Consider the following 25,031-nt stretch of genomic DNA (forward strand, 5'->3'; position numbering starts at 1 on the left):
GCATCTTAATATGAAAACTAATTATAATATAGTTATTAATATATAGACTTTTGTAATTCTGTTAAAATTATTAATATATATCTAATTATAGATTTCTTATAGTTAAAATACTGCTTATAAGCTATTTATATAATACTATTAAAATATAATTTGAGTTAAAGTTTTTAATATTAATATATACATAATATAAATAAAATATTTTAAATGTAATAGTATTATTAGCCAGCTTATAATAGATGATAATAAATAAAATATTAAAAAATAATTAAAAGTGTTGGCAGTAGCGATTTATCGCTATTGACGAGAAGAGCATTCATGGATAGATGCTTGATTGATTCCTTCTAGCTACGTGCCATACATACATGAAGACCTCGCTGGAGGCGGAAGGTAAGCGGTCGCCAACGGCAGAAAGCGTGGCGGTTGCTGGTGGCAGAAACTCGGGGTTGCGGCCAACAAAAAGAGAGTAAAAAAGCTATATCTTAGTTATAAATCTATAAATAGTCTAAAAAAATAGCCAATTAAAAATAAAAAATTACTAAATTATTTTTAATTATATCTATTATTTCTATTACCTAGCTAGTCAGTACTTAACAATCCAGCCCGCACTTTGACACTAATTAAAAAACATTATAAAGCTTTTACAGATATTTAGACTTTAGTAAAAGCAGCAAGTAATATAAAATTAAAAAACATCTATTTTATTATTAAATACCATCTTACTGCAGTATATATAATATTTAATAAAGAAAAGAATTAATTATAGTTGCAGATATTTGTATAGTTATATAAATATCTAAAAATATTTATATTTCTGAATATAAATCAGATTTCTAATATGAACAGTATAATAGGATGCTTACTAAGATTGTAGTGGCTGATTTGTTTATATGGCTGACTCGCTTACCGATTATATTACGTATTATGTTAGATTATGTACAATATCTGCCCCACACAATCCCGCCACTAGATTTGAGGTCTTATCAAATGATCTCCGCAAACGCCCCTGAAAAGCTATATTGCCTATCAGAACAACATCACACGTCCTTGTCCCGTTTGTTATTTCCAGGCACTGGAATTTTAAACTTATTGCTCTAATGACAAAGCTGATTGGCTGATCCGCATACTGGACTGTCACATTGCACATGCATTGCCACCAGGTGTGCTGAAATTGCTCAGTTGGCGTTTAGCTTGCCTCATGCACCGACAGGAGTGTCATCTGCTGCAAATATCAATAGCAGTGCATTTACTCAAAGGGTTTTCTCATGTTGGAGTTTAAGCTGTGAGTCAGCACGGCTATTTTCAATTTGCCCAAACCGACCACGGGATTGCACCGTTCATGACTTGGTTGCTTCCTGTGTAATTTCAAAGCAGAAATCATATACCAACCGCTCTTAACACTACGAGTGCCACTCTTTGCGACAATTTGCGTCTGCATTATTAGGAAACACCACTCTTCTGTTTCAGCAAATTTTGCAACCACACTGCATTGGCTTGCAAAGTCGAAAGGTATTTGTTGAAGCTTCGATATATGCAATTTTCAAGAGAACATCCATCTAAGTACTGCTGCCATCCTAGGGTTCATTCCTAGATTCGCCCAGCACTATTGCACCATGTTCTTCAACCTCCCAGCAGAGCATGAGTCAGGACCCATTCCCAAATTTCCTGGCTCCCGCCCCCCTCAAGCCACACAGCAACAAATGCTTTCGCACGATTTAAACCCCACAAATCGCAGGTCCAACCGCAGTCCAAAGACATCCGCAGAAATGACGGCTACAGCAGATATTGATATAGCAACCAATAACGACCTGGAAGAGAATGACATTCGTGAAGGACTCGGGAGTCTTAATCGCTGGTCTCAGTCGACAACATCTAGCAGAAATTCGCATAAACCGTTCTTCACAAACAACGATTTGTGGGGCGATCAAATGAGTCCAAGCAGCAAAGTGGGGTCGAATCCTTCACGAATATCATCCGCACCTGCAGATCATGAAACCTCCTGTGGATACCATTCTCTCCGAGAATCTGTACATCAAGATCTTGATGAACATCTGGCGTTCACCGCAAATGAGGTAGTTTCATTCACCTCGGGCGCTAGAACTGCAACCTCACCGCAAAAGGATGCACAAGTGCCGCGAACCACTCAGCCTCTTCCTAGTCTGTTCCAGAACCCGTGGACTGAGAGACGCAGTCAATACGTTGAGAAGGGGAGATTGGAGCCCGAAGATCATTGCACTCACCCTATGTCTGAATCAGACAGTCCTCGCACTCAAGGCTTAGACCTGCCTGTTCATACAGATTCAGAATTGTCTCTTATGAAAGGCAAGGCCTACGAACGAAGAAAACGTGGTCAGTCTCAGAAAGTAATGCTTTCAAAAGCGCTGCAGAAAGCGAACACTGCCGTCCTACTTGACAACGCTGCGAATTTTGAAGGAGCGATGGAAGCGTACAACGATGCTTGTCAATTACTTCAGTTGGTAATGGATCGAAGTGATGGGAGTGAAGACGAGAAGCTAAAACTTCAAGAAATAGTGAGTTCCCCTGCAGCAGATATGTAAATTAGTACTGCGGGCTGAGCTTAAGAAAAGCGTGATACCTATATGATTCGTGTAAACGAGCTCCAACGTATGGACTTTCCAATCCGAAACGTGGATAGTAAAGCCCTTCCTGCGCGGCCCCGCAGTGAAGAGTCTTATGTGGAATATCCGTCAATGCAGGAGAACAGACATACATTATTCAAAGAGGAGGACCTGAACCGCTCACAGCACGGTTCCGATGTGCATTTGGTCCTTGAAATGAAAGAAACGATGCCATCCAGTCAACCCTCTCCGCGGCAGCTGCTGCTTCTGCCATCTGCAATTGATGATGATGATGATGATGATGATGAAGAAGATGAGGATGATGATGCTGATGCTGATGATGATGACGACAAAATGGCTACTGCTTCTGACCATGACTGGATAAATCAGGCATTGGAACTAAAAGGAAAAATGTCCCAGGCATCTTCTCGGCGATCTGACGAGCACATTAGAGGCTTGATTACTTACAATGAGCCTACACCAGAAGCTGGTGTAGGCCAACAATCTGTTGAACCGCCGCTATCTGAGGTGCCTCTGTTGGGCACTCAAGGTAAGGGTGTTCACGAAACAACATCATGGCTCGATACTATCGACGAGTCTGGTGCTTCTTCGCCTGCTTCTATCCGTTCAACTTCGTCGTCTCTCTACCTACGTCGCAGAACAGGTCATCAATCAATTTATGGTACCGAGGCTGAATTTGATGCAGCCCTGGATGCAGCCGTCGAAGCCGCCTATGATGAGGACTTGCAGCTGTTAACTAGTTCAACCGACCATGGTGTGGCTCAAAGCCCTCGGGAAACTGTCGACTCTGGGAATGAACAGGTCAAAGAGTTTGCAACCGAGATTGGGGAGATCCTTGAAATCCAGGAACCGCTTCTAACATATAACGAGGCACCTCTTGACAGTTTTGCTGGTCCTGCAAAGGGGTATGTGGCTGATGAAGTCGAGGAAGAGGAGCGCTTACTAGAGGAAATGACGAGAGGCTATATCATGGATGAATTTGAATTCGGAGTTCACTCTAAATCCGCTCTGCCTCGGCAGCCAGTCTTAAGCAGCCAACTCGGCCGATCACGAGAGAGCATTGGGTTAGCTCCTAACCATGGAGCTGTGGACTTGAAATCATATAGCTCGCCCCAAGCCATAGGATCTGAGCCCAACAATTGCACTCAGCCAGAACACAGCCTCGTAGCTTCGATCACCAAGCCGACATCTGGTTCCACGGTGGGATCAAGTGTTCGAGCACGAAGGCTGTCAGGCCAGCATACTACCGAGCTGAAAATCGAGACAAAGCCCCACTTTGACGCTCGCTTGAAAACCACATCGATACAGCCGCCAGATCGACTTGTCCCTCCCACAGAAGCGGCTTCCAAAGATGAGCAATTCCTGAGAAACAGTAACTCGTCGCACAAAACACCAGGTTCAGCTTCTGGCTTCCGTTCAATCATACAAGCTAAAAGGCGCAATGTGTCAGTCAGTTCTTTCACTGAGGACATGCTGGCACATGCAACTGCTGGAAAGACTCAAGACAGCGGCAATCCCTGGCATGCGAAACTTCCTTCCCCGACTCGGCCAATCGGTAAGGTGCCATCGGCACCAGACAGTCTGGGCAAATCATATACTGGGCTGGGCCCTTTCCGGACGCGAAAAATATCAGCATCGGGGACAGAAATGCCCTCCGAGTCACCCAAAACTCCATCGAACAATGCTTTTTTTGTGTCAGAAGCCCAGAAAGGGCTGACGACTGCGTCTCTACCCATTCTGCCTACACCAACCGGGACTAGCATTGCTGCAAATGGGCCACCGAGCGGTGGTCTCAATTTGTTTGACACAAACATCCATTCTCCAACAAGTCCCGGCTCACCCAATGTGATGGCGACTGATCCTCCACTTCCTTTGGAGCCATGTCCTGAATCGTTTCTTCTACGGCCATTTTGGCTCATGCGTTGCATCTATCAGACTATGGCACATCCACGTGGTGGCTACCTATCCACAAAGCTTTTTGTCCCACGGGATGTCTGGCGCGTCAAAAATGTCAAAATCAAAGCAATTGAGGAAAAAGTATCAAGTTGCGATTTGTTGACGGCTGCCTTGCTGAAACTGGCCCAAGTTGACACTTATGATGCCGACGCAGTTCTAGAGGAAATGCAGTCACTGGAAAGTGTACTTGACCAGGTGCAGATGTTACTTTCAAGGAAAGTTGGAAGTGAAGTCGGTGTTCAAGGAGCTATGGCTTTCCTAAGGTCTAACTTGTCCTATGACGATGCAACGAATGTTGATAATCTCGTCTCCAAGCCGTCTACTGGTCCCAGCAAGTCCTATCTGACATCGTGGCGCAAACTACGTTCTAAAAATTCCGGCTTTGCTGTGGCGTCCTCGGCGTCTGCGTCGAAAGAGTCAAGCAGGGACTTCTCTACTAGTAATACTGTCCCGATGACTCCAGTGCCTACTTCTCAACACGCCAAGCGCAATATCTCACAACTACAGCTCAACGGAGCCAGTAACTACATGGGAGCTCTGGCCCGGCTTTGTGATGCCGTTCAGGTTTTAGGTTAGTCAATTTCGTTGCTGTTTGGTATCCTGGTTTGTGCTTGAAAACTAAGTTGCGGAACGTCCAGATCAAATCGCCCAGCAGGTCGAAGATCCTGGTCTGAAGCATTCGTCTCCGACTCTTGTTGGTCTTGAGTTAAGCACCCGCCATGCTGCAGAGTTCTTTGGTTTCTACATCTGTCGCTTTGCCTTGAATGATATCGGATTGATGCTCGATAAATTCATCAAGAGAGGCAGTGAATGGGTTTTGATCTGATTCAAAAATGCCTGATACCCTGTCTCATGTATTTGTCATATTCTCAGCTTGTCCCGTAGACTACATTGATCTGTGGCGTCACAAACTTGATAAATAATGCAAAATAACAGCAAATCGTCATGCTACGTCTCATATCCCAACTTCAAATGCACCGCAGAAGGGCTTCACACCTGCTGTGCACTTCTCGCCTGGAACATGCCTCCGGGCTAGCATAGGAATCTTATTGCATCTCGCCCTAGGCCCATACTGAGCTGATCGGATCATACTTGATTGATAAGAGTAATACTTAATATTCGAGAACATATATCTAGATTTGCTTAGCCACTGACCTAAGGCTTATTTGCCGTTTTTTCTCGGCATCACGTATAATTTCTGCCGAGAGCTTGAGGCTTGGAGCAAGGTGCGCATATCGACTGACTTCCTCTATGACACCGCTGATGATTGCATTCACTCGGGCCGCTGAAGGTAGGAGTACTGAAAGCGCCGGAGACATGGTTGACCCCATAATGAGTAACGTCTGTGAAACCATAGAGAGGGCGCCTTGCCAGAGGTAGGGGAGATGGCCTTCACGATGGCGACTAATGTGATCAAGCTGGTTCAGTGTCGCGTCCAAGCATCGTCGACAACATTCTCTGACCATCGGGTCTGCGGATGTTTGTTCATGCTGAAGTACCGCCAGAATGTAGGGACGGTAAATGATCGTGCGACATGCAAAGTATCGAAGTCTCAGAACTGTCTGGATAGAGTTCGAAGTCTGGTGAGAGGAAAGGGGGAATCGAACAGCTTGGGGAAGCCCTTCGTACCACTGTGAAAGCTGAAAATCCAGCTCGGAGGCAATCGGCCCAAGAGATGCAAGGGTAAGAGAGTTATCCTTCTGATAGATAACATGACTGACACGGTTGAGAAGCCTTCTCAGAGCGATTTCGGCCAAGAAGTACCAGAGCTCGTCGTGCCCTACCACGGCATCTACGACGAGATTTTCCCGGGGTGTGCTGCTCTGATCCTCATCTTCGTCATCCTCTGGTTCGAAGCCACCTGGAAGATCAACAAGCTCCTCATAGTGCACAATCCCTGAGTGTGGAAGGTCTAGTTCTGCCAGTAGATCGCTTTCGTATAGAAGAGCATTCCAGTATAGTCTGGTGCTTAATTCCCTCCATTGAGCAGAAACACGGGACGGATTGCCAAAAAGCAGCTGTAGCTTCAAACTAGCACTCGAAAGTAGCGTCCAGGCCTCCAATGGCCTTACCAAGTAGAATAGATAGGCAGAAGCGAGAATATTGCATTGGGCAGCGACAACAGAATTGCGCATTGTAACGTTGGGCAGAAGGCCCCATGCGGCAACGAAATATGGCAGCCCTGGCGGGTCTGCCTCGGGTGAAAGAGTTGATATGCTCCCATATTGACTTGCACACCCCAGTGCAAGGACCAAAAGAACGATACAGCTTTCAGCTCCCTCCTGGAAGCTAGATGAGATAGCTATTTCATAATAACGAGGCCAGGTATATGGGTTAACGCAGGCGTACCAGACATTAACCCGCGCAAAAAAAGCCCGAGCATGTGCGACAGCGTTAGATAGATCGAGTCCAACATAGTGTGGGATCCGAAGTGGCTCACGTGCCATTTCTAGCTGTAGTAGGGTGTGAGGATCGTAAGGTGCAGCAACAAGATCTCGGATGAATGGCCACTGTAATAGATTCAAGGCTGGCGTCGTATGAAGCTTGGGCATTGTTGAGATGTTTGTTGGCGGGTTCGCCCAGGATCCAAGCCCGACAACCGATGTTCTAGACGACACTGTGGTGTCCTGTGTCATGTTGACGGCGGAATCGTCGTTACTTGCAGGATCATTGACAGTCTCAGTTGTTGTCGATGACAGGGGTGAATTACTGGCCGCAACAGCCATCCTCGAACGTAACAAGCCTTCAATTCTGTCCAGTTTCTCAATGATTAGCTTGTCCCCGGCATCTAGCTTGATGCCTGGCTCTCGATAAATACACTCCGCATCAAGGTCGATACATAGCTGGCATCTCGGACGTGCGCCATTGCATCTTGTTTTGCGTAAACGACAGATCTGACACTATCCCCGTCGTCAACTATGCACCCAACGAAGTACTATGTTTGCTAAGAGAAGCACTCATTCATGGCAAGACCAACCTCGGAGAATCTTGGAGAGGTAATAGCACAACATGTACTTTTTTTTTAAAAAAAAAAGGAAGAGATCAAACAAAAGGAAGGACAAAACATACTGCCACAGTCGCGCGTCGTCGAGGATAATCAACTGCTTCAGCATGATACCGCTTGCGGGTTAAGGGGGGATCGAACGCCTCCTCCATGTCATGAGCAGACATGACTGAATGCTCGATGAATTATCTCGAGGGTAAATCAGTTGTTCTAGAAGACCGTAGGATACCGACGGATGCCTTCGCTGAAGAAGCAGAACAAAGTCAAGTCTGCGTAGTATCGAGAGAAATGGCAGTCGCAGATGCACTAGAGAATCGTCGGCTGGGGTTTCTCGAAAGAACGAGATGTGTCCTAGCCCATATTCATGAACTCCCCATGATGCTGTCAGGGGAGACAGATGGGTCGAGGTAGTTAACTAATCACTTGCGAAAATGATCAACTGCTCCAGCTGCGCGAACCGAATAATACCCTCCAAACAAGTGGAATGAGCCCACGATAACCATTCGCTTACTAGTCTATACTAGCCTTAGTCCGGACGCATATGATTCGAAGACAATCAGGTGTTCAGAGATTCTCCTTAGTAACTTACCGCGTAGATATATTACAGAGAAGGGGGCGATGTTGGCCCATATCATGACAAGACTAAAGGGTCCGACCACATGGTAAGATGCCCCTCTTCCCCAAACTTCCCCGCAAGATGCAAAGAAAGAAAGCCCACGGTGAACAAAACCTTGGACCCTGGACCAATAACTTGCTTTCATTAATTGTCGGTTAATAAGATGCATATGTAATGAGCCTATCGGTGCTTTGTCTGATGGGCTGCAGCAATACAGGCAACATTTGGTACTCTTAGCTTCGTATTGTATACCATGCCATTACGATAAGAATGTGGCCTTTCACCTCGGTTCTGAAAGGTGGACTAAGAGCAACAGACAACTGGTTAGTAGTCTCAAGTTAACTCAAGATAGGATATCATCAACAGCTAACTCCTCACAATCCTGCAAATGTACGGTGCTACATAACTACTGAAGCATAGCGTTGACAAGCACCGAACACTCCAGATTGTGAATGCATGTTGTTATTGACGGTTCTTGACAGTCACCATAACCACTAGGTGCTAGGTAGCTATGTACATGCTTGTAACTAAGTTGCGGGGTAATCAAGCAAAATCATTGCGGGACTTGGTTGCACAGGACAATCCTGGAGACTACACAAAGCCTAACTACGCAGTACATCTAACAGTTTCAAGCTTCTCACATGCGGAAGTATGTACTTAGGTCTCATTAATCATCTGTAGATATCTACATTGGTGATATGTATTGAGAACTCAAAATCCTCAATTACTCGTGACGCTGATGACTAACCATTTATACAGGTCGCTGAGACCCCAAAGGCTCAGAACCTTCCAAACCCGACGTCATACCGGCGCTATTCTTCCCCGGGGCTTGGCTGTCGACGGGTTCTGTCGTACTCTGCACGGAACCATGACCCCGAGTGTTGTAGCTGCTACCAGCAATGTCGGAAGAATGGGCGCGATTGTCTCGACTGGGTTCAATTTCGCCAATCCCTGGCTTTGCAGCAGTGGAGGACCGAGTGTCGATGTTCTGGCGGCTACCGCCACCCACTGTGGCATGTGGGTCGAATGTCTTCGTGGTAGTCGGGCCAGCATTGCCAGAGATGGGAATCACGCCAGCGATGCCGTTTACTTTCTCTCCGTTGAGGTCACTGTCCAGCGTTCCTTCCATACGCTCTTTCCTGTTCCCTGCTGATGCGTTTACTGCATCGCCAGTGGCATCGTGCTTCTGCGACTCGGTGCCACTATGGGATCCGCGCGAGGCACTGTTTCCCGACTTGAGGCCGGCGGTACCATCATCTGGTACGACCTTATGATATCCCATCTGTCCCGCCTGGGTACTGCTATGATTGATCTCCGCTCGTGAGCTATCGGTGTTCCCCGACATGCCCTCTAGGTGATGCTCGTTCGAAGGTGATAGTTGGTCTGAGGTATGACGACCTCCACCGCTGATCTCTGCGGACGGACCAGTACTGTATTGCGCCGCATGGACACTGCCACGGTTGGCCTTCGCACGTGCGGTATCGGTGCCGTCTGCCAGGGATCCCAGAGGGCTTGTCGAGGAGGGCATTCTATCCGTAGGTGTGGATTGAGTGGCTCCATTATCGAGATTCGTCGATGGACTGAAAGTACCGTGTGGTGCCGAATGATGTGGTATGTTGTCCTGAAAACCTCTACCGTTCTCTGGCCCCAAGGTTACAATGGGCGATGCAGTGCTTGAAGTAGACATTTCTTGGCTCAAAGGTCGCGCAGTCGAGGCACCGAAAGCGTTGTATGGGTTCTGCGTACCCGCCATGGGGTGAACGCCGTCGATATCACTCGTCTGTGGCTTGTCGAGGTCCATGGGCTGAGTGCCGCTACTGTAAGGATTGCGGCTGGCATGGGCGTGTCCCAAGGACCTGGCACTATGTTTTGACTCCATGCTGTTGGTTCCGAAGGCTTGCTCAGTCGCGTCAACGTTGTATGATGGGTCATCGATAGGGTTCATAATGTTGGACATGGTGATTGCTGTAAGTATGTAGATGTTATGGATCGAATGACAAGTAAAACGTGGATAGCAGAGAATATTGTAGGTATTGTGATTCGGGTGATATGTAACTAATCAACGAGATTCTTGAGAGGATTATTTAAGAGAGGCTGTCATTCGTTTATATAGACTTGGAGTGCCTTGTTATGAGCTTGATGACGTAGAACAAGCCGGCTCTCCGGGAGTTTTCTGCAAAGATTCCCGATCCCAACCTGTAGTTTACTGTGACTATCATTTCGTCAAGTTCGGGGAGGCGCGTCAATCCCCATCCGAATCTGACACTTTCTCTGGACGAGCATTACCCAGAGCCAATCAGGGTCAAGGACTTGCGGGCTTGGTGGCTGTCTGGAATCATCAGCACAAGCTAGTCATATTTAGTATGTTGTCATTGTGAGTACTTCATATCCGAGCACCACAAGGTTGCTCCTTTTGCTTATGATGTCATCCTTCTCTGTGGGCCACTAGCCCTATGTGCAATGGCGTAATGTGTAAAGAAAATCAGATCTGCCCTCTTCGAAGAGCCCTGAATATATTGTGTGCAATTTCAGCTTGAGTCATCCCGTGACTAGAAATATCTTGGTCATACTCATTGTCTGTAGTTTCCCAAAAGTCCGGATCTAGTGTCGACTGCTCTCTGGAGACCGTCAATCTCTTTCTCATGTGAGTTTAGACTACACATCGCCAATTCTGTTCAACAGGATATCTTGAAATTCCTATGTATACCCCAGGTCAGTTCTGCGTCACAAGTCTTATAATTATTCTGGTCGGAGCCTGAGTAGTATGTACACTGCTGACGAGGCACTAAGAAATCTACTACGCATAACTTACATAGTATGGGACACCTGTAGGGCCCTTCTCTTTGCTTCTGCAATGGCCTGCGCTCCTCTCTTGTCCTACCAACAATGGCTTGGACTCGCCCTGCTTCTCAGACCATTCCAAGCTGCCCACCATGTCAATTCTCCCTTTAGCCGACTGAAAAGAGAATTTAACACATGAATCCTCCGAAGTCTTTCCACTTGTAACATGGCTCCTCTATCTTTTTCTTATATAGTTTATGATTCAATTGTTTTTCACATAGGCTGCTGTGCCCTATTGAGATACTAGACTGTACAGGAAGCCAACCTTGAGAAGCCCCCTGCTACTGCTTGTAGTAAACAGAAATAAATACTACACTTACTCCGGAGATGTTATATATAGTTATCAAATTATACATTGCACTTGTAACTCAGTTTCATATTATGATTAGGGGGCTATTAGGGGTTTCCAAAGGCTGAAGATATGATTACCAGGGAGTTTCTTTTAGAATATGCTTACTATTCTCTTTGCGTTATAGGTTTCGAGATTTTATTCATATTTTTCCGGAGCTAAGTTGTTGAATCTAGTTAGTTATTTGTAGATCCTAAAAAATGTAAGATCAGGTATAACTACTACTACTTTGCCTAGAGCAATTTCTACCAGCGGACCGATAGTAGCAGACAAGGTAAAGAAGCCTTGCCAGCGTAGCAATCTCTGTTGTAAAGTACTGGTAAGCTACGCCCGAGTGCTTGCCCGAGTGCTTGCCCGAGTGCTTGACCGCCTACAGAAGGTAGTACCGCCTAGGCAGTAAAGGCCTACTAGATAGTTATGCAACCCCCCTTTATATGGTCCAAGCGTTTCAGGTTGACCGCCAGCTATTCTACTGTCATCGAAGCTCCATGCTGTACACAGTAGGCTGAGGCCGGCGACTTACCGCATGGGGGCAAAGGCCCCCCCCGCTCATTCTTACTGTAAGGTAAGACCTCATCATAACTGTCCTCGGTAAGACAATTTTCCACATAAAATAATTCTTTCGAACAACAAAATGTAGTTCTCCCATGCAACTATCGCCGCGTCACCTTATAATGATTATCGGGAAAATGTGAACAGTTGTCTATACAAATATTATTGAAACAAGGTCAAAAATTACCTAAATAGATAAAAGCCCAGGCAGATCCTTGAAACTGAGTTAATATATATATTCACAGTTACGTGTCTACTTGGTATACACGTAAAAGTGTTACAATAATTGGTACATAACAATTATAGAGGCCATTCCCAATATAATCGTTATAACGAGGTTTTACAGTATATTCATATCCTCCCACTATAAGTAGGTAATCAAAGATCCAAGTCAGCTATATCACTTTTTACTGTTATACAGTCCAAAAACTTCTTACCATCTAAATATGTTATACAACTTCTATACTATCCTAATATTATATATGTAATGTCACCGACGGTGCAGATGGTAGAGAGGTGGGCAGACAGACACCGCCTACCATACCGCCTTCAGGACCATTTGTATGTAGCCCAGCATAGTTAGTTACAATACAACAACAATCATCCTCGTCTATATTTCACCAACCGTCACATGTAAAGAATTTTTGATTATACTGTTTTTATGTAAATGATAGATCTTTAAGCACCTTCTAAGTATTTAGTCTGCATAACTACTCAAGAATTATCTAACAAGTATTTTGTAAGTATTTACCAATCATATAATATATAGTTTATAACAAGATTATATAAAATATAAAGCCCTTACAAATATATAGCTAAGATGATATAGGGATTATATAATAATTTCAGGCGGTGAGTAGTTTTTGTGCCATACAATACTAAAAAGCAGTACAACTATAATACATGCAACTATAATACAGCTACACAAAGCATAAACATATTATGGCACGGTGTATGTATTTCTATTAGAAGCACATCTAAAAGCTCTTCCTGAAGAGAAACGGTAAGTTTGATCTCATCAGCTTTGGTCCTGTGTCTTCAAAAGCCTGATTGCTTAAGATCTGTTGCACGCGTACGCGTTCCCAGCACGTCGCGCTCTTATCTATCAGGCAGGGATTTAAACCGCATTTAATCCTTCGCTTTGCACCAACCTACTGCCGTCACCAGTATAAGTCCTAGATTCTGACTGAATCGACAAGTGACTACGAAGGCCTAGCCCGTATATCCGGCTTTCTGAAAAGTCTACCGTCCGACAAAAACATGCCGCGACCCCCTACGAAGCGTAATCGACCGACACTTGGAATTTCGAAGACTGGGAACAGAGATCTTCAACGTGTCACGGACAATGCCGGGTCGACGAAGCATAATCCAAATGGCTCAAGCTGTGAATCGCCGGCTGTCTTCCGGATGACACAGCGCCCAGCGTCTGATTTCGCGCCGCATCAAAAAGACCAGACACCTGTAGTCAAATGCCATGATTATGCGATTGAATCATCACCCCTGGAAGAGCGTGAAGCGGGTAGCAGTCGTCCAGTCACAAGGGCTCGTGGATACTCATCTACTCTCTCCATCGTCGGTCGGAAAGGTGATGGGAACTCGAGGATTCCAGGCACTCCTGCTTACGAGAGTTCGATATTAAGCAATTTCAGAAGACGACCACGGCAACCTAGCATTCTCCATATGATGCAAGCGAATGACGATTCTTCAGATCTGGACGATGAGGACTTTCTTGGAGGACTAAGTCCTGAGGACGAGTCCACACCCCTGGATATATCAAGGGGGAAGTCACTCATCGCGGGGCACGCCGCATCGTCGTCACCAGGCCTACCATCGCCTTCCAGCAGCAAACAGCGCAAGCGTACACCTTCGTCGGGGAATAATTGTTCTGCACCACGTCCGCAACAAGTGCGGCACTCGCCTCCTACTATGATACCGGGGCAGCAAGATGTGACCCTAATACACTTATCCCAGCCTCTCGTGTCTCCTGAGGCCACGAGCACAACAATGGCGCCACCTATGAGCAGCAGTCCCTCCATGAGCCCCACAATTACGCCTTCGCTGATCTATGCCGAAGAGCCTCTAGCTGTTTCCACAATCGCGCTGGGAATTCCAGCTGAGCGAAGCAACGTGGGCACGAGTTTATCTACGGTGGCCCTCCAGAAGGAATTGCTACCTCGGAGATTCAAAATCCGGCGCCAATGCTGGGGTCCCAATCTAGAGGCACAAAGCAGGCTGGGTGATGATAGCTGTTCCGAAATGGAGCATCATGAGAGTGACCTCCCACCAGCGAAGGCCACCCGGGCACCTCGAAGACACATTGGCAAGCCGGGTCCTCCACAACCCTATGATAACCCCCCAAAAGAGCAGCCAACACATGTCATGGCTGAGTCAAGAAAGAGGAATCGTGGTCAAACTCAAAACAACGAGAAGACAAAACTGGGGGCTGACCGGCTACCCTGTGCAACTACCCATGCATCTCAGGAGGGTCCTTTGTCACCTTTCTCGTCACCTTCTTCGTCACCTTTGTCCTCGCCTCTATCGTCACCGCCCGGTTCACAAGCCGATCACTCAAGTATGCCATCGGGATCCGAACCGCTCAAAGCAAGGTATCTCAGCGAAGAGTTGAGAGTGCAGGCACAGAAGTTTGCGGATATCGATAAATGGGAGTTGGATTATGAAGATGTAACTATTGCTGCTAGTAAAGGAAGCGATGCTTTCAGATAAGGGTTTACATGTTTCTCTTAGAACCATCATGCTCATATTCTTTCCCCCTGAGAAGAAACATTGAAGACGTGGATAGTCAGAGCGAAAGGCGCTCTGCTAATATATCGGGCAATCAAAATCTCCAGAAGCTCCCGACAACACGTTAAATTTGATGTAGAGTTCCAAGCAATCTCGTTTGTGGCTGTGTAAATCCAAAGACGACGGCTGTTTAATGCCTTAGACGAACCCCGCAAAATGGTCCCCCGCCCTTCGGTTGGGCCTTTTTCTGACTCACAGCCCTCCTACAAATCTCAACCTGACGGAAACCACTACCACAATTAGAGCCAACATGACTTCCCTGGAATCAATCCTGGCAGGTAAATACCCTGCAAAAGCTCATGCACGCCGGGTGGCCCAAGGTCTTCAATCTTATGGAAATGGCCGCCATGGAATTATCTACCTCGAAGCACAGAAAACTCGACTCATCGAGGACAATGACGAGGCCATGCCATTTAGGTACTGGGAAGCACTGGAATCCAGCTTCTATACTTTTTAGGGCTGACAACCGTTTCATACCAGACAACGCCGACCGTTCTTCTATCTATCTGGATGTCTACTGCCAGATTCCTGTCTCATATACAACATCGATCTTGATGAACTTACCCTTTTCATCCCACCAGTTGATCCACAGGATGTGATCTGGTCTGGCCTGCCAATGTCTGCAGCAGAAGCGCAAAGGTGTTATGATGTTGACTATGTGCTGCCAACGCCTGCAGTGAACGCTACACTATCTTCGATTGTCTCGAACAATCCCGGAAAAGTAATCGCTTTTGCGATTGAGGACCAAATATCCGAGGGTACCGAGTTCCATGGGTTTTCTGAGGTCAACACCTCTTTACTCAAAAGTATCATTGGAACATCTCGTGTCGTCAAGGATGAGTATGAGGTCGCGCTTCTGAGGAAGGCAAACGACATCTCCGCCAAGGCACATATTGCGGCCATAAAAGCCTCCAAGACTGCAACAAATGAGCGCGAGATCGAGGGTGCTTTCATAGCGACATGCATCGCGCACGGTGCACGCGAACAAGCATACCATCCAATCGTTGCATGCGGCGAGAATGGTGCCACCCTTCATTACGGCAAGAATGACACTGACTTGATCGATCCTATCACCAACCAGAGAAAAGGAAGCGTGTTGATAGATGCGGGAGGGGAGTATAGCACATATTGTGCTGATATCACACGAGTCTTTCCTTTGGGTGGCAGATTCCCGCTAGAAACTCGCCAAATATATGACTTGGTCTTGCAGATGCAGACGGAATGCATTGAGATGCTAAAAGAAGACGTTCAGTGGGAGGACGTACACATCCATGCCCACCGCATTGCTATCCAGGGACTGAAGAAACTGGGAATTCTTCGTGGCCACGAAGACGAACTGATGGAAAAGAGGATCAGCGTGGCATTTTTCCCCCATGGATTGGGGCACTATCTGGGTATGGACACCCATGATACTGGAGGCAACCCGAATTATGAAGATGATGACACGATGTTCAAGTATCTTCGTGTAAGGGGTCGCTTGCCTGCTGGTTCGGTTATCACGGTAGAGCCAGGCGTAAGTACAAGACCATACGTTGGTACAGCTCAAATTGTGTTTCTAACTCGTCTAGATCTATTTTTGCCGCTTCATAATCGAACCTTTCCTCGAGTCCAGCGGAACAAGCAAATATATCAACACTGATGTCTTGGAGAAATATTGGAGTGTAGGTGGTGTGCGCATTGAGGATAACATTCATATCCTGAAAGATGGATTCGAGAACCTGACTACAGCACCAAAGACCGTCGAAGAGGTGGAAAGCTTGTCTTCATAGACAGTTGCTCACTCTGTACCTTTGTCAAACTTTCCACCTTCAGGCTGTCCTATCCTGCCTACCGTTTCAATCGCCGGGCTTTGATTGGAACATGGCCAGCCCGGGTATTCATGTCAGTTGAACCACAGATGTGTCACATCATTGAACAATACGTGTATGAATATTGGCACTTTGAATATAGGATATGCGCTCTCGACAGAAGTTGACGGAATATCACTTGAATATAAGAACTGGACAATGAAGAAGCCCGGCAGCCTATGAGTTGTCGAAGTGAGGCACATCGCAACACCAAGTGGCTTTGTTCATCGAGCATCCTGTTTCATTCCATACATATGCGCTCTTCTCCAGCTTGTGGGGAATCATAGACCACTGCGCAGCCGCTTTCTTCCGCTTCCTTTCACCCCAGACTCTGCCTCTGCCCTATCATGTGCCCGTTTCTCCTTGTGGTCTAACACAAGACTGAGCACGTCATAGCAGAATTGAGGCACATCAATGCATAAATTCTTGAATTCCTCCGCAGCCTCATGACGTAAAACATGGCTTCGCAAAGCCCAAAAGGTGGCCACAGGTTTGCGGATCGTGACGTCATCAGCAGGTGTGTTTGTGTATACATAACGCGCATACGCAATTTCTCCTTGGGATGTGCTGTTGATACGATGGATCTTCGAATGTGCGAGAGCTTTAAGTGAAGGGATGCCTAATTTTTCCGCCAAGGTATACACCCGCGCGTGTTTCAGTAACTGTTCTCCGCTGTCGCCAATCTCCCCGACTACCGTCTCTTGCTCGGTGTGAGTTTCAGTGTGAGAGGTACAATAGTCACGCGTGTACTGAAACTGTAGAAAATACCCGAAAGCCTCCACATTTTCCGCGGGAAGCTCAATGCGCCGCTTGGAGATATCAGCGGTGAGTGTTACTGCCAGAGAGTAACCAGGGTAAGGGATATGTGCTTACAGGACCAGATTCACCGAAGGCCGCGACCTTCTCCGCGAGAAGCGGAGACTCCAAAAGTAGACTTTGGTGAGCTGTCAAGCTGGTCCTGGACTGTCCGGTCCCAAGAACGAGTTCCACAATAGGTGACGTTAAAAAACTGAATGATTTTGTAAGCTCCTAAGGCCTTCCAGCACTTGCGAACACGAGCAGTTGCGCCATTGAGTGACAACCCGAAGGCCCACGTAAAAGAAAGCAAAAGACGAAGAAAGATGAGTTCTTACTCAAGAAATTGGAGGCCGGGGTTTCTTCTGGGTTCTAGTGGTTTTTGTTCAAGCTCAGGAGCTGAGCGTGCATCGTGCATTTCAATATCTGGCGTTATGCCTGTTTGCGATTCATTGACCGCCTTGGAAGCTGTCTTGATTTCAGGATCTGGGGTTGCCGTACTCTTAACATTGTGAGACTGTGTGTTTCGAGGAGTATGAGTTTCCTCTGGCACTCCAACTTGCACCTGAGGAGGATCCATCCAAGATGGATCTACACAACCAAAGCAGTAATTGAACTGAAAGGGAGCTGCGCTAGGATCAAGAAGTTTTTGAATGAAGTGGTATAGATGTCAAAGAACCAAATTACGGATGCAGGAGAGGAAGTCAAAGACCAGCACAGGTCTGCAATGACAGTATTCAGCAACGCGTTAGTGGATAGCTGCAGTAACATCCTGGGGCTGAATGTGTCGGAAACGGACGGTCAGTTATGGGGCTTAGTGCCAGGTTCAGTACCTGAGGCAGAATTTTGAGCATACATCCTTACGGTACAATACTCGATGATCGGCTAGTAAAATCCAACTGACAGAACAAGACCTTATAGACCTTATAGTGTTTCCGGCCACAACCGGCCCTTGCCGATGTCTACTTGGTAACCTACCACATGAAGGCCGAATTGCTGCCTCTCTCGAGTACAGTACATCATAAGCCGCTTATCTGCGGCGCAGTTGATGTTAGGGTATTTTTGGTAGCTAAACTCCACCGAACCAGTACTAGTACCAGCCAGTCGCTTGCCGTCACTGCCACAGCAATACTACTTGGGGAGGGGTAGGGACACACTACTTACTGTCCCAGGCATATTTTCCTTTAGTGCCGTTATTTATTCTTGTTATGCACGGCGTTTCTCTGGCCCTACTCTGGCGAACAAGCTTTTCGTGGGGAACAATCCGCACGTCTCCATCTACTCTCAGTTTCAGACCCCTCATTCGCATATCCTGGAGTGGTCAAATTTCTCGAGCTTCCACACGTCGTAGCATGGCGACTATCGTCAATATCCCGAGGGATCCCAATACCCTCAGCAATTACCACAATTGGCGATGCAACCACATCACTGCCAATTTTGATATTCTGTTTCATGAAAAAAAGCTTGTGGGCAGCGTCACTCAGACGTTCCAGTCAGCCATCGATGGTGAGTCGCCGGAGATCGTCTTGGACTCAAACCATGTGGACATCGGTAGCGTCACCCTGGATGGCAGGCCTTTGGCTTGGGAGCTTCTTCCATCCTCCGACCCATACGGCAGGGCGTTGAAGATCAAACTTGACCGGAGTGTGAAGAAGAATGAGACGATTGACATCGAGGTATGTACCTCACCGGAGAGTAATCCCAGCCTTAGCCTAACATACAGAACTTGTGCGTAGATTGCTCTTCAAACCACTGAGAAATGCACTGCCCTTCAGTGGCTGACACCAGCGCAAACCTCTAATAAAAGGCATCCGTACATGTGTGGGTTGCATTGCTTTCTCCCCGTTCTAACAACGAGAAACCCTGAGTGTTACTTCGTCTACTAACCACGCATGCTTGTCCTTCCGACAGTCTCTCAATGTCAGGCGATTCATGCTCGGTCTATTTTTCCATGTCAAGATACACCTGACGTCAAGTCCACCATTGATTTCAACATCTCGTCACCATTGCCCGTGATTGCGAGTGGGCTGCCAGTCCGTGACTCACTGGGGACGCCACTACCCAACGACAGGACACTGTATCGCTTTCATCAGCGAGTGCCCATTCCGAGTTATCTTTTTGCTCTGGCCAGTGGGTAAGCGTGCCTGATAGACCTCGGTGTGAACTAGCTTTGATAAGTGGATCACTGAATTGACCATTTGCAGTGATATTTCCGAGGCAGGAATTGGACCCCGAAGTATTGTTGCTAGCAGCCCCGACAAGCTCGGCGAATGCCAATGGGAGCTTGAGGCCGATACGGAGAAGTTCATCGAAGCAATCGAGGTGTGTTCGCAGTCAGAATTCAGGTGCTATTGCTTTATAACACTGGCCTAGGGAATTGTCTACCCATACGCTTGGGGGAAGTACAATGTCTTGATCCTCCCACCCAGCTTCCCCTATGGAGGAATGGAGAACCCGGTGTTCACTTTCGCCACACCCAGTATTATTTCCAAGGTACATCGTTGTGGATGGATTCCAATCCGATTAATTGCCCATGGGTGCTAACCTTGACCAGGACAGGGAGAACATCGATGTCATTGCCCATGAACTTGCGCACAGCTGGAGTGGTAATCTTGTGACTAATGCTTCATGGGAGCATTTCTGGCTCAACGAGGGTTGGACCACCTACTTGGAAAGGCGGGTAAGTCGAATCGTTTCCACTTCTTTTAGCTACTATCCGTCGACAAAGTGTATAACCTGCCTTCTCAAATATCAATACAGATCCTTGCTGTGGTGTAAGTGCTAGAGCCTTGTGTACTCTTCACACCAGTACTAACTATTTTAAAGTCATGGCGAGTCATATCGCCACTTCTCCGCTATCATAGGCTGGAAAGCCCTCACAGATTCTGTCGAGCATTTTGGCCATGACCATGAATTCACAAAACTAGTCACGGATTTGAAAGGCAAAGACCCTGATGATGCATTCTCTAGTATTCCATATGAGAAGGGATTCAACTTTCTTTTCTATCTGGAGAATCTGATTGGAAAGCATAAATTTGACCAGTTCATCCCTCATGTATTTTGCCTGTCGCCCCAGCGAAGATATTATGCACATATTCTGATTCCTCTCGATACAGTACTTTACAGTATTCAAGGAGAAATCCTTGGATTCCTACCAATTCAAATCGACCATGCTAGAATTCTTCGAGTCTGACGCGGAAGCTTCTAAGCTCTTGAACGAGCTTGATTGGGACAGATGGTTCTACGCGCCGGGCTTGCCTCCTAAGCCGGAGTTTGATACTTCGCTTGTTGACGTTGTCTACAGCCTTTCAAACAAGTGGAAGGTCCTTCCTGGCTCCTCTTTCATACCACACCCTAATGATATTGATGACCTCACAGCCAATCAGATGGTTGTATTCCTGGAGCAGGTGCTTCTCTTCGAGAGACCACTGACACCGGAGTTGTCGAGGCTCATGGGCGATGTCTATGGACTTGCAAAGAGCGAAAACATCGAAGTCGCCAATCTCTATTTCCAAGTTGGCTTGAAAGCTGGTGACAGCAGTGTTATTGGACCAACAACCAAACTGCTTGGTAGGATTGGTAGGATGAAATTCGTGAGACCTTTGTACGCAGACCATCCATTCGCAAGTAAAGGAATCAGGCGCTGATTTAATCTACAGGTATAGAAGCTTGCAGAAGATCAATCGCCTAGTCGCTGTTGAAACATTCGAGCAGAATAAGGCCTTCTATCACCCTATATGCCGCGCTATGGTCGAGAAGGACTTGTTTGGCAAGAAAGATGCCTGATTTATACTGTCCTCCTGTCATCCTGTCATTATGCTTTGATCACTTGTTGCAACCCAAGGGGGTGGATAACATGGATGAAGCCATTTCTTCATACCAGGCGCACATCTAGTGCAACTCTGACCTACATTTAGAGGACCTCTAGACCGTATGTTTGTTAGACCAAAAATTGTTCGCTGAGATCGTCGGACAGAGCGGGACATGGCCAATAATTCTAGTGACCAGACCAACCCAGTGATGACGAAGAATGTTTTATTAGAATACATCTACAGCCTGCCAGAAATAGGGGGTTCGAACCTGGAATGCACGGCCAACAAACCAGTTATTTCCCGTAAACCAGCTTCTTATCTGCCTGGGAGAATGAGAATATACCAGGCCGGCCTCCCTTTTCAGGTCCTAACTGAAGTGCCAGATCAGCCTCACTCACGAGAGAGAGATCATGCAGCACCCGTCGCATATATGCGACAACAAGGGCAACCTTGGTCCAATCCATTTCGTCGCCGTTAGGAGCGGTGTGACCGGCCTTCCACAAGTTCCTCCAGATAGCGGCCCCGAGTACAGCATCCCCCTTGATTATGCCTTCATCGTAAGCTGCCAAAGCACCACGCCACTGGATAAATAGGTCCTTGAGAAATTTATTCCTGATAGCACGACTGGTCAACCCATGAAGTACATCCATGCGATGCTCGGCGTTGTGCGAGAAGTGGTCGATCAAGTGTTGTGAATAGGTTTGTAGGCTTTCATGTGATGGCAGAGCACGTAGTCGGGCAGTTAATAGGTACATGTGCAGGAAAGTGACTTGTGACCATGTGGAAAATGTGGGCAAAAGCCCCAATTCTGGCGAGAATTCATCCGTCAATATGAGATGGAGATTGATTCCGCCGAATGTGAAAGTAAACTGACCTTTATACCACCATCCTTCGCCAACCCCAAGATCTTCTCCGGCATCAGTCTTGGGAACCTGTCCGCCTTTTTTATTCAACTGCGGTATAGTGTATTCTGCTTGGGTAGAACAGGCCTCGAAGAGCTTCTGAGTCAAACCATACGCAACGTATGTCTCTGCAGGTGTGCCAGGGCGTGAAGCAATCGCCCGCGCTAGCTGTGATGAAGCTAGAGCACTTTGTGAGTGAAATCCAGACACTGGGTATGTGGTCTGCTCAAGTCGTTGGCTGGCGTAGCGCTTCTTCGGAACCGGGAGATTGTGAGTCACTTGTTGCGAAACACTATTTGCGCTGCAAATAGATCGATAAGAGGCTAGACATGGTCTAGATAGTCTGTTGGGAGAAAGAACCTTACAAGATTCAGTTTAATTGACTATGATCAGAGCGGTTCAGGCGTATTGTAAAACATACCTTGAATTTTGAATGCTGCACTAGACACAGATCTTGTGCCTGTATGGATCTTATTGCACTAAACGGCATTTTGAGGGTCTGCATGCTACTGGTATCCAGAAGGCTAAGCCTGCATCATGCGTAAAAAGTTCGAAGTTTGCCTGAGATAGAGCTCGTTGTCATCATAGCCTGTCATCCGCGTTTGCACCATTTGCACTGACTGCCCTTGCTTTTTAATAATCACAAAATAACTAACTAACTAATGTAATCGTCGGCCGAGCGAGCCACGCAAGTAAGTAAGCTGGTAGATTCATCAAATACAGCACCTATATAGATTCTTAGTTTGTATATAAAAATATTATATTTTAACATTTTGATTATACTGTTGCAAAAAAATTTTTATACAGTTCTTTGATAACAATACCTTTGGCTTTTAAAAACCCTAAAAACCCCTCATGTAATTTCTAATATAAGACGATTTTTACTATAGAGACTTGTATTTCCGAATACAATACAGGTAGCAATAGAAATTCGACCAGCGTTAATAGCGCTTATCCACAACAGCCCAGTAGATTTTATTATACCAAATTTGCTTCATTCCTGTATTAGAAAATCCGGACAGAGATAACCTTTTCTACATACAAGATTATATCGAGACGATAAGAATGGCCTAAATAGGGAATTGAAAGTAAAAAATAGGTACAAAAAAAAGGAAGACAGCTTAGTCTGCAGACATTGTAAAAACAAAAAGTCACGTCATTAGCTACAAGCGGTGAGCGAGGGGACCATTGGCCACCCCTACCTTATGCAGTCTGTAGTGTTTTGATGGGGTGCGGGAGTCTGTGCGGAGGGCAGCAGAGCGGCCGAAGAGTCATCAAACCGTACAAAACCTCATTGCCTAGACATGGAAGGGATTTACACCAAATCGATGTAGCGGAAACCCTTTACATGTAACAGATTTATAAACACGTTACTATTGTTTCGTTATAACGGGACCTAACAGTATTACACGCGCTCCAAAAGTTCGCCCGATAAGTAATGCCACACGTATGTGCCAATTAACCAGATGCAGATGTAGGTGAGACGAGAGGAGCTACAGGTCAATGATTTGAAGAATCCAGTATGTACAGATTGTATAGCCCAACCTGGTCTCATTTATTAGAAGGGTGGTGGAGGTTTGTGAAGAACGTGTCATTCCCCCGAGTATAAGGGGAAGGGGAAGAGGGTGCAGAGGGATTGAATTGGATCCGAACCCAGGCCTGTCAGTTGGCCACAAGGACAGCCCTTTCTAGACGTGTATCAACAAGGCGGAGAAATTCTGAAAGTCTGTTGGGATCCCTCATAGCGGCTGGGACATCGTCCCTCGTTAAGGCTAGAGCCTTGAAATACTCATTAACCATATTATAGCATGCAAAGCGACGTAGCAACCTACCTGTCTCACCGTTTCATAATCACATTCTTTGGACTGGTATTCTCGAATTACCTCCCCAGTACCAAACTCAACATAGATCCTTGTATCCCTGAGTCGAAACAGAACATTGTCGAGTCTCAAGAAGAAGCGGGCGAGCAACAGGAGTCTAGCCGGCATAACACGTATTTTACATGAGAACATGGAGATACCGTTGTCAGCTAGTTCGTCCTCATAAAGAACCACATCATCATAGAACAGAATCGGATCTGGCCGCTTGAGTAGATCAGTTGGTATACGTTTGGTCGTTGTCTCAAACGGTCGACTACCAGGGCCGAGAGTCCCCGTGTAGTCCGTGCTGTAAGACCAGTCGAAGGGCTTGACAATCTCTTTGATACCTTCATGAGTTTTTTCTCTAAAAGAAGTTAGCCTCAGCGACGACTTTAAATCTTGCGGAAGATCGCTTGGTAGGAAATAAATTTATTCGGTTACCTGCTTCTTTGCCATTGCTTCGAGTAGGCGACTTGTAGCATAGATTCGCCAGATTTATCAACTCGATCCAAGGCATCAAATGCATTGAATGCAATTTTCCATGGAACCCCCTCATGCGCAATCTCAACGTAGTTGTCGCCAAAAATCATTTCTGGGGGGGTGATCCCTAAATCCTTCGTCATCTTCTCTATGGGCTCTGCTTTTAATATCGGGAGTGTTTGAGTAGTGACCGTAAAGCCCTGGATTGCTATTGATTTCGGCCTCTGACGAAGCGGCGAGATTGAGACTGAATCCGCCTCGCCGGAAGGCCTGCAACTGGAAATGTTCATTCTGTATCAAAGAAGCCTCCAGTTGGTGGTGTATGATTCGTCTGAGCAGCTATTCACTCCCCCAGACCGAAGCAGGTCATACCCCGCGGGTCCCGGAGGGAGAGGCGGACCGACGAGTTGCTGGGGCAACTGAGCATATCCTTGAAACTGATAAACATCCGTGCGACTATGGTTTCACTCAACTTCGACTTGTTTCTCATTACGATTCGGTACTAACTCTCGTCTTATGTGGTTCCCAGAACTGCGAGCTTGAGCCAGAACTTCTGATCAAAGTCTGTGTCGACACTGAGCTGCTAGCTTTTTTAAACCCTCCATCGCGAAAGTCATAC

The 25,031-nt window shown here is 46.5% G+C and overlaps 9 protein-coding genes across 9 annotated transcripts; 4 read left to right on the forward strand and 5 right to left on the reverse strand.

The window, feature by feature from the left end:
• Nucleotides 1–1,763: 1,763 nt before the first annotated feature.
• Nucleotides 1,764–5,379, forward strand: ASPACDRAFT_22797 (uncharacterized protein; the record flags this gene model as incomplete). Its single annotated transcript, XM_020199149.1, has 4 exons — nt 1,764–2,187; nt 2,272–2,528; nt 2,586–5,124; nt 5,192–5,379. The coding sequence occupies 4 exons, from the start codon at nt 1,764–1,766 to the stop codon at nt 5,377–5,379; spliced, it is 3,408 nt and encodes a 1,135-aa protein (XP_020059666.1).
• A 307-nt stretch (nt 5,380–5,686) lies between these two features.
• On the reverse strand, nt 5,687–7,724 carry ASPACDRAFT_49541 (putative C6 finger domain protein; the record flags this gene model as incomplete). The annotated part of the gene is made up of 2 exons (XM_020202255.1): nt 5,687–7,453; nt 7,623–7,724. The coding sequence occupies 2 exons, from the start codon at nt 7,722–7,724 to the stop codon at nt 5,687–5,689; spliced, it is 1,869 nt and encodes a 622-aa protein (XP_020059667.1).
• An 809-nt stretch (nt 7,725–8,533) lies between these two features.
• ASPACDRAFT_110960 (uncharacterized protein) lies at nt 8,534–10,535 on the reverse strand. The gene has a single exon (XM_020195509.1). It carries the CDS (start codon nt 10,128–10,130, stop codon nt 8,925–8,927), a length of 1,206 nt encoding a protein of 401 aa, XP_020059668.1. The 5' UTR covers nt 10,131–10,535; the 3' UTR covers nt 8,534–8,924.
• Nucleotides 10,536–12,834: 2,299 nt separating this feature from the next.
• On the forward strand, nt 12,835–14,849 carry ASPACDRAFT_110961 (uncharacterized protein). Its single transcript, XM_020195510.1, has 2 exons — nt 12,835–12,918; nt 12,975–14,849. The coding sequence occupies exon 2, from the start codon at nt 13,176–13,178 to the stop codon at nt 14,637–14,639; it is 1,464 nt and encodes a 487-aa protein (XP_020059669.1). The 5' UTR covers nt 12,835–12,918; nt 12,975–13,175; the 3' UTR covers nt 14,640–14,849.
• A 118-nt stretch (nt 14,850–14,967) lies between these two features.
• ASPACDRAFT_56763 (aminopeptidase P family protein) lies at nt 14,968–16,486 on the forward strand (the record flags this gene model as incomplete). Its single annotated transcript, XM_020203167.1, has 3 exons — nt 14,968–15,134; nt 15,198–16,230; nt 16,286–16,486. 3 exons carry the CDS (start codon nt 14,968–14,970, stop codon nt 16,484–16,486), a joined length of 1,401 nt encoding a protein of 466 aa, XP_020059670.1.
• Nucleotides 16,487–16,845: 359 nt separating this feature from the next.
• Nucleotides 16,846–17,939, reverse strand: ASPACDRAFT_49543 (uncharacterized protein; the record flags this gene model as incomplete). The annotated part of the gene is made up of 3 exons (XM_020202256.1): nt 16,846–17,373; nt 17,438–17,573; nt 17,698–17,939. 3 exons carry the CDS (start codon nt 17,937–17,939, stop codon nt 16,846–16,848), a joined length of 906 nt encoding a protein of 301 aa, XP_020059671.1.
• Nucleotides 17,940–18,711: 772 nt separating this feature from the next.
• On the forward strand, nt 18,712–21,145 carry ASPACDRAFT_38958 (bifunctional aminopeptidase/epoxide hydrolase; the record flags this gene model as incomplete). Its single annotated transcript, XM_020200528.1, has 10 exons — nt 18,712–19,035; nt 19,096–19,180; nt 19,271–19,493; nt 19,564–19,681; nt 19,733–19,852; nt 19,914–20,039; nt 20,120–20,133; nt 20,186–20,414; nt 20,476–20,963; nt 21,019–21,145. The coding sequence occupies 10 exons, from the start codon at nt 18,712–18,714 to the stop codon at nt 21,143–21,145; spliced, it is 1,854 nt and encodes a 617-aa protein (XP_020059672.1).
• A 319-nt stretch (nt 21,146–21,464) lies between these two features.
• Nucleotides 21,465–22,563, reverse strand: ASPACDRAFT_56765 (uncharacterized protein; the record flags this gene model as incomplete). The annotated part of the gene is made up of 2 exons (XM_020203168.1): nt 21,465–22,433; nt 22,495–22,563. 2 exons carry the CDS (start codon nt 22,561–22,563, stop codon nt 21,465–21,467), a joined length of 1,038 nt encoding a protein of 345 aa, XP_020059673.1.
• An 810-nt stretch (nt 22,564–23,373) lies between these two features.
• ASPACDRAFT_110983 (TIP41 family protein) lies at nt 23,374–24,790 on the reverse strand. The gene is made up of 3 exons (XM_020195511.1): nt 24,374–24,790; nt 23,906–24,296; nt 23,374–23,845 (listed from the first exon to the last, which is right to left on the reverse strand). Exons 1-3 carry the CDS (start codon nt 24,700–24,702, stop codon nt 23,840–23,842), a joined length of 726 nt encoding a protein of 241 aa, XP_020059674.1. The 5' UTR covers nt 24,703–24,790; the 3' UTR covers nt 23,374–23,839.
• Between the last annotated feature and the right edge of the window lie 241 nt (nt 24,791–25,031).

The sequence above is a fragment of the Aspergillus aculeatus genome (genome assembly GCF_001890905.1).
Source record: "Aspergillus aculeatus ATCC 16872 unplaced genomic scaffold ASPACscaffold_2, whole genome shotgun sequence".
Lineage (NCBI taxonomy): Eukaryota > Fungi > Ascomycota > Eurotiomycetes > Eurotiales > Aspergillaceae > Aspergillus > Aspergillus aculeatus.

Coding starts and splice junctions, on each gene's coding strand:
- ASPACDRAFT_110960 (XM_020195509.1), bottom strand. CDS start 10,130: ATGTCCAACATTATGAACCCTATCGATGACCCATCATACAACGTTGAC.
- ASPACDRAFT_110961 (XM_020195510.1), top strand. CDS start 13,176: ATGCCGCGACCCCCTACGAAGCGTAATCGACCGACACTTGGAATTTCG.
- ASPACDRAFT_110983 (XM_020195511.1), bottom strand. CDS start 24,702: ATGAACATTTCCAGTTGCAGGCCTTCCGGCGAGGCGGATTCAGTCTCA. Junction 24,297..24,373: donor AAGCAATGGCAAAGAAGCAG/GTAACCGAATAA, acceptor AACTTCTTTTAG/AGAAAAAACTCATGAAGGTA.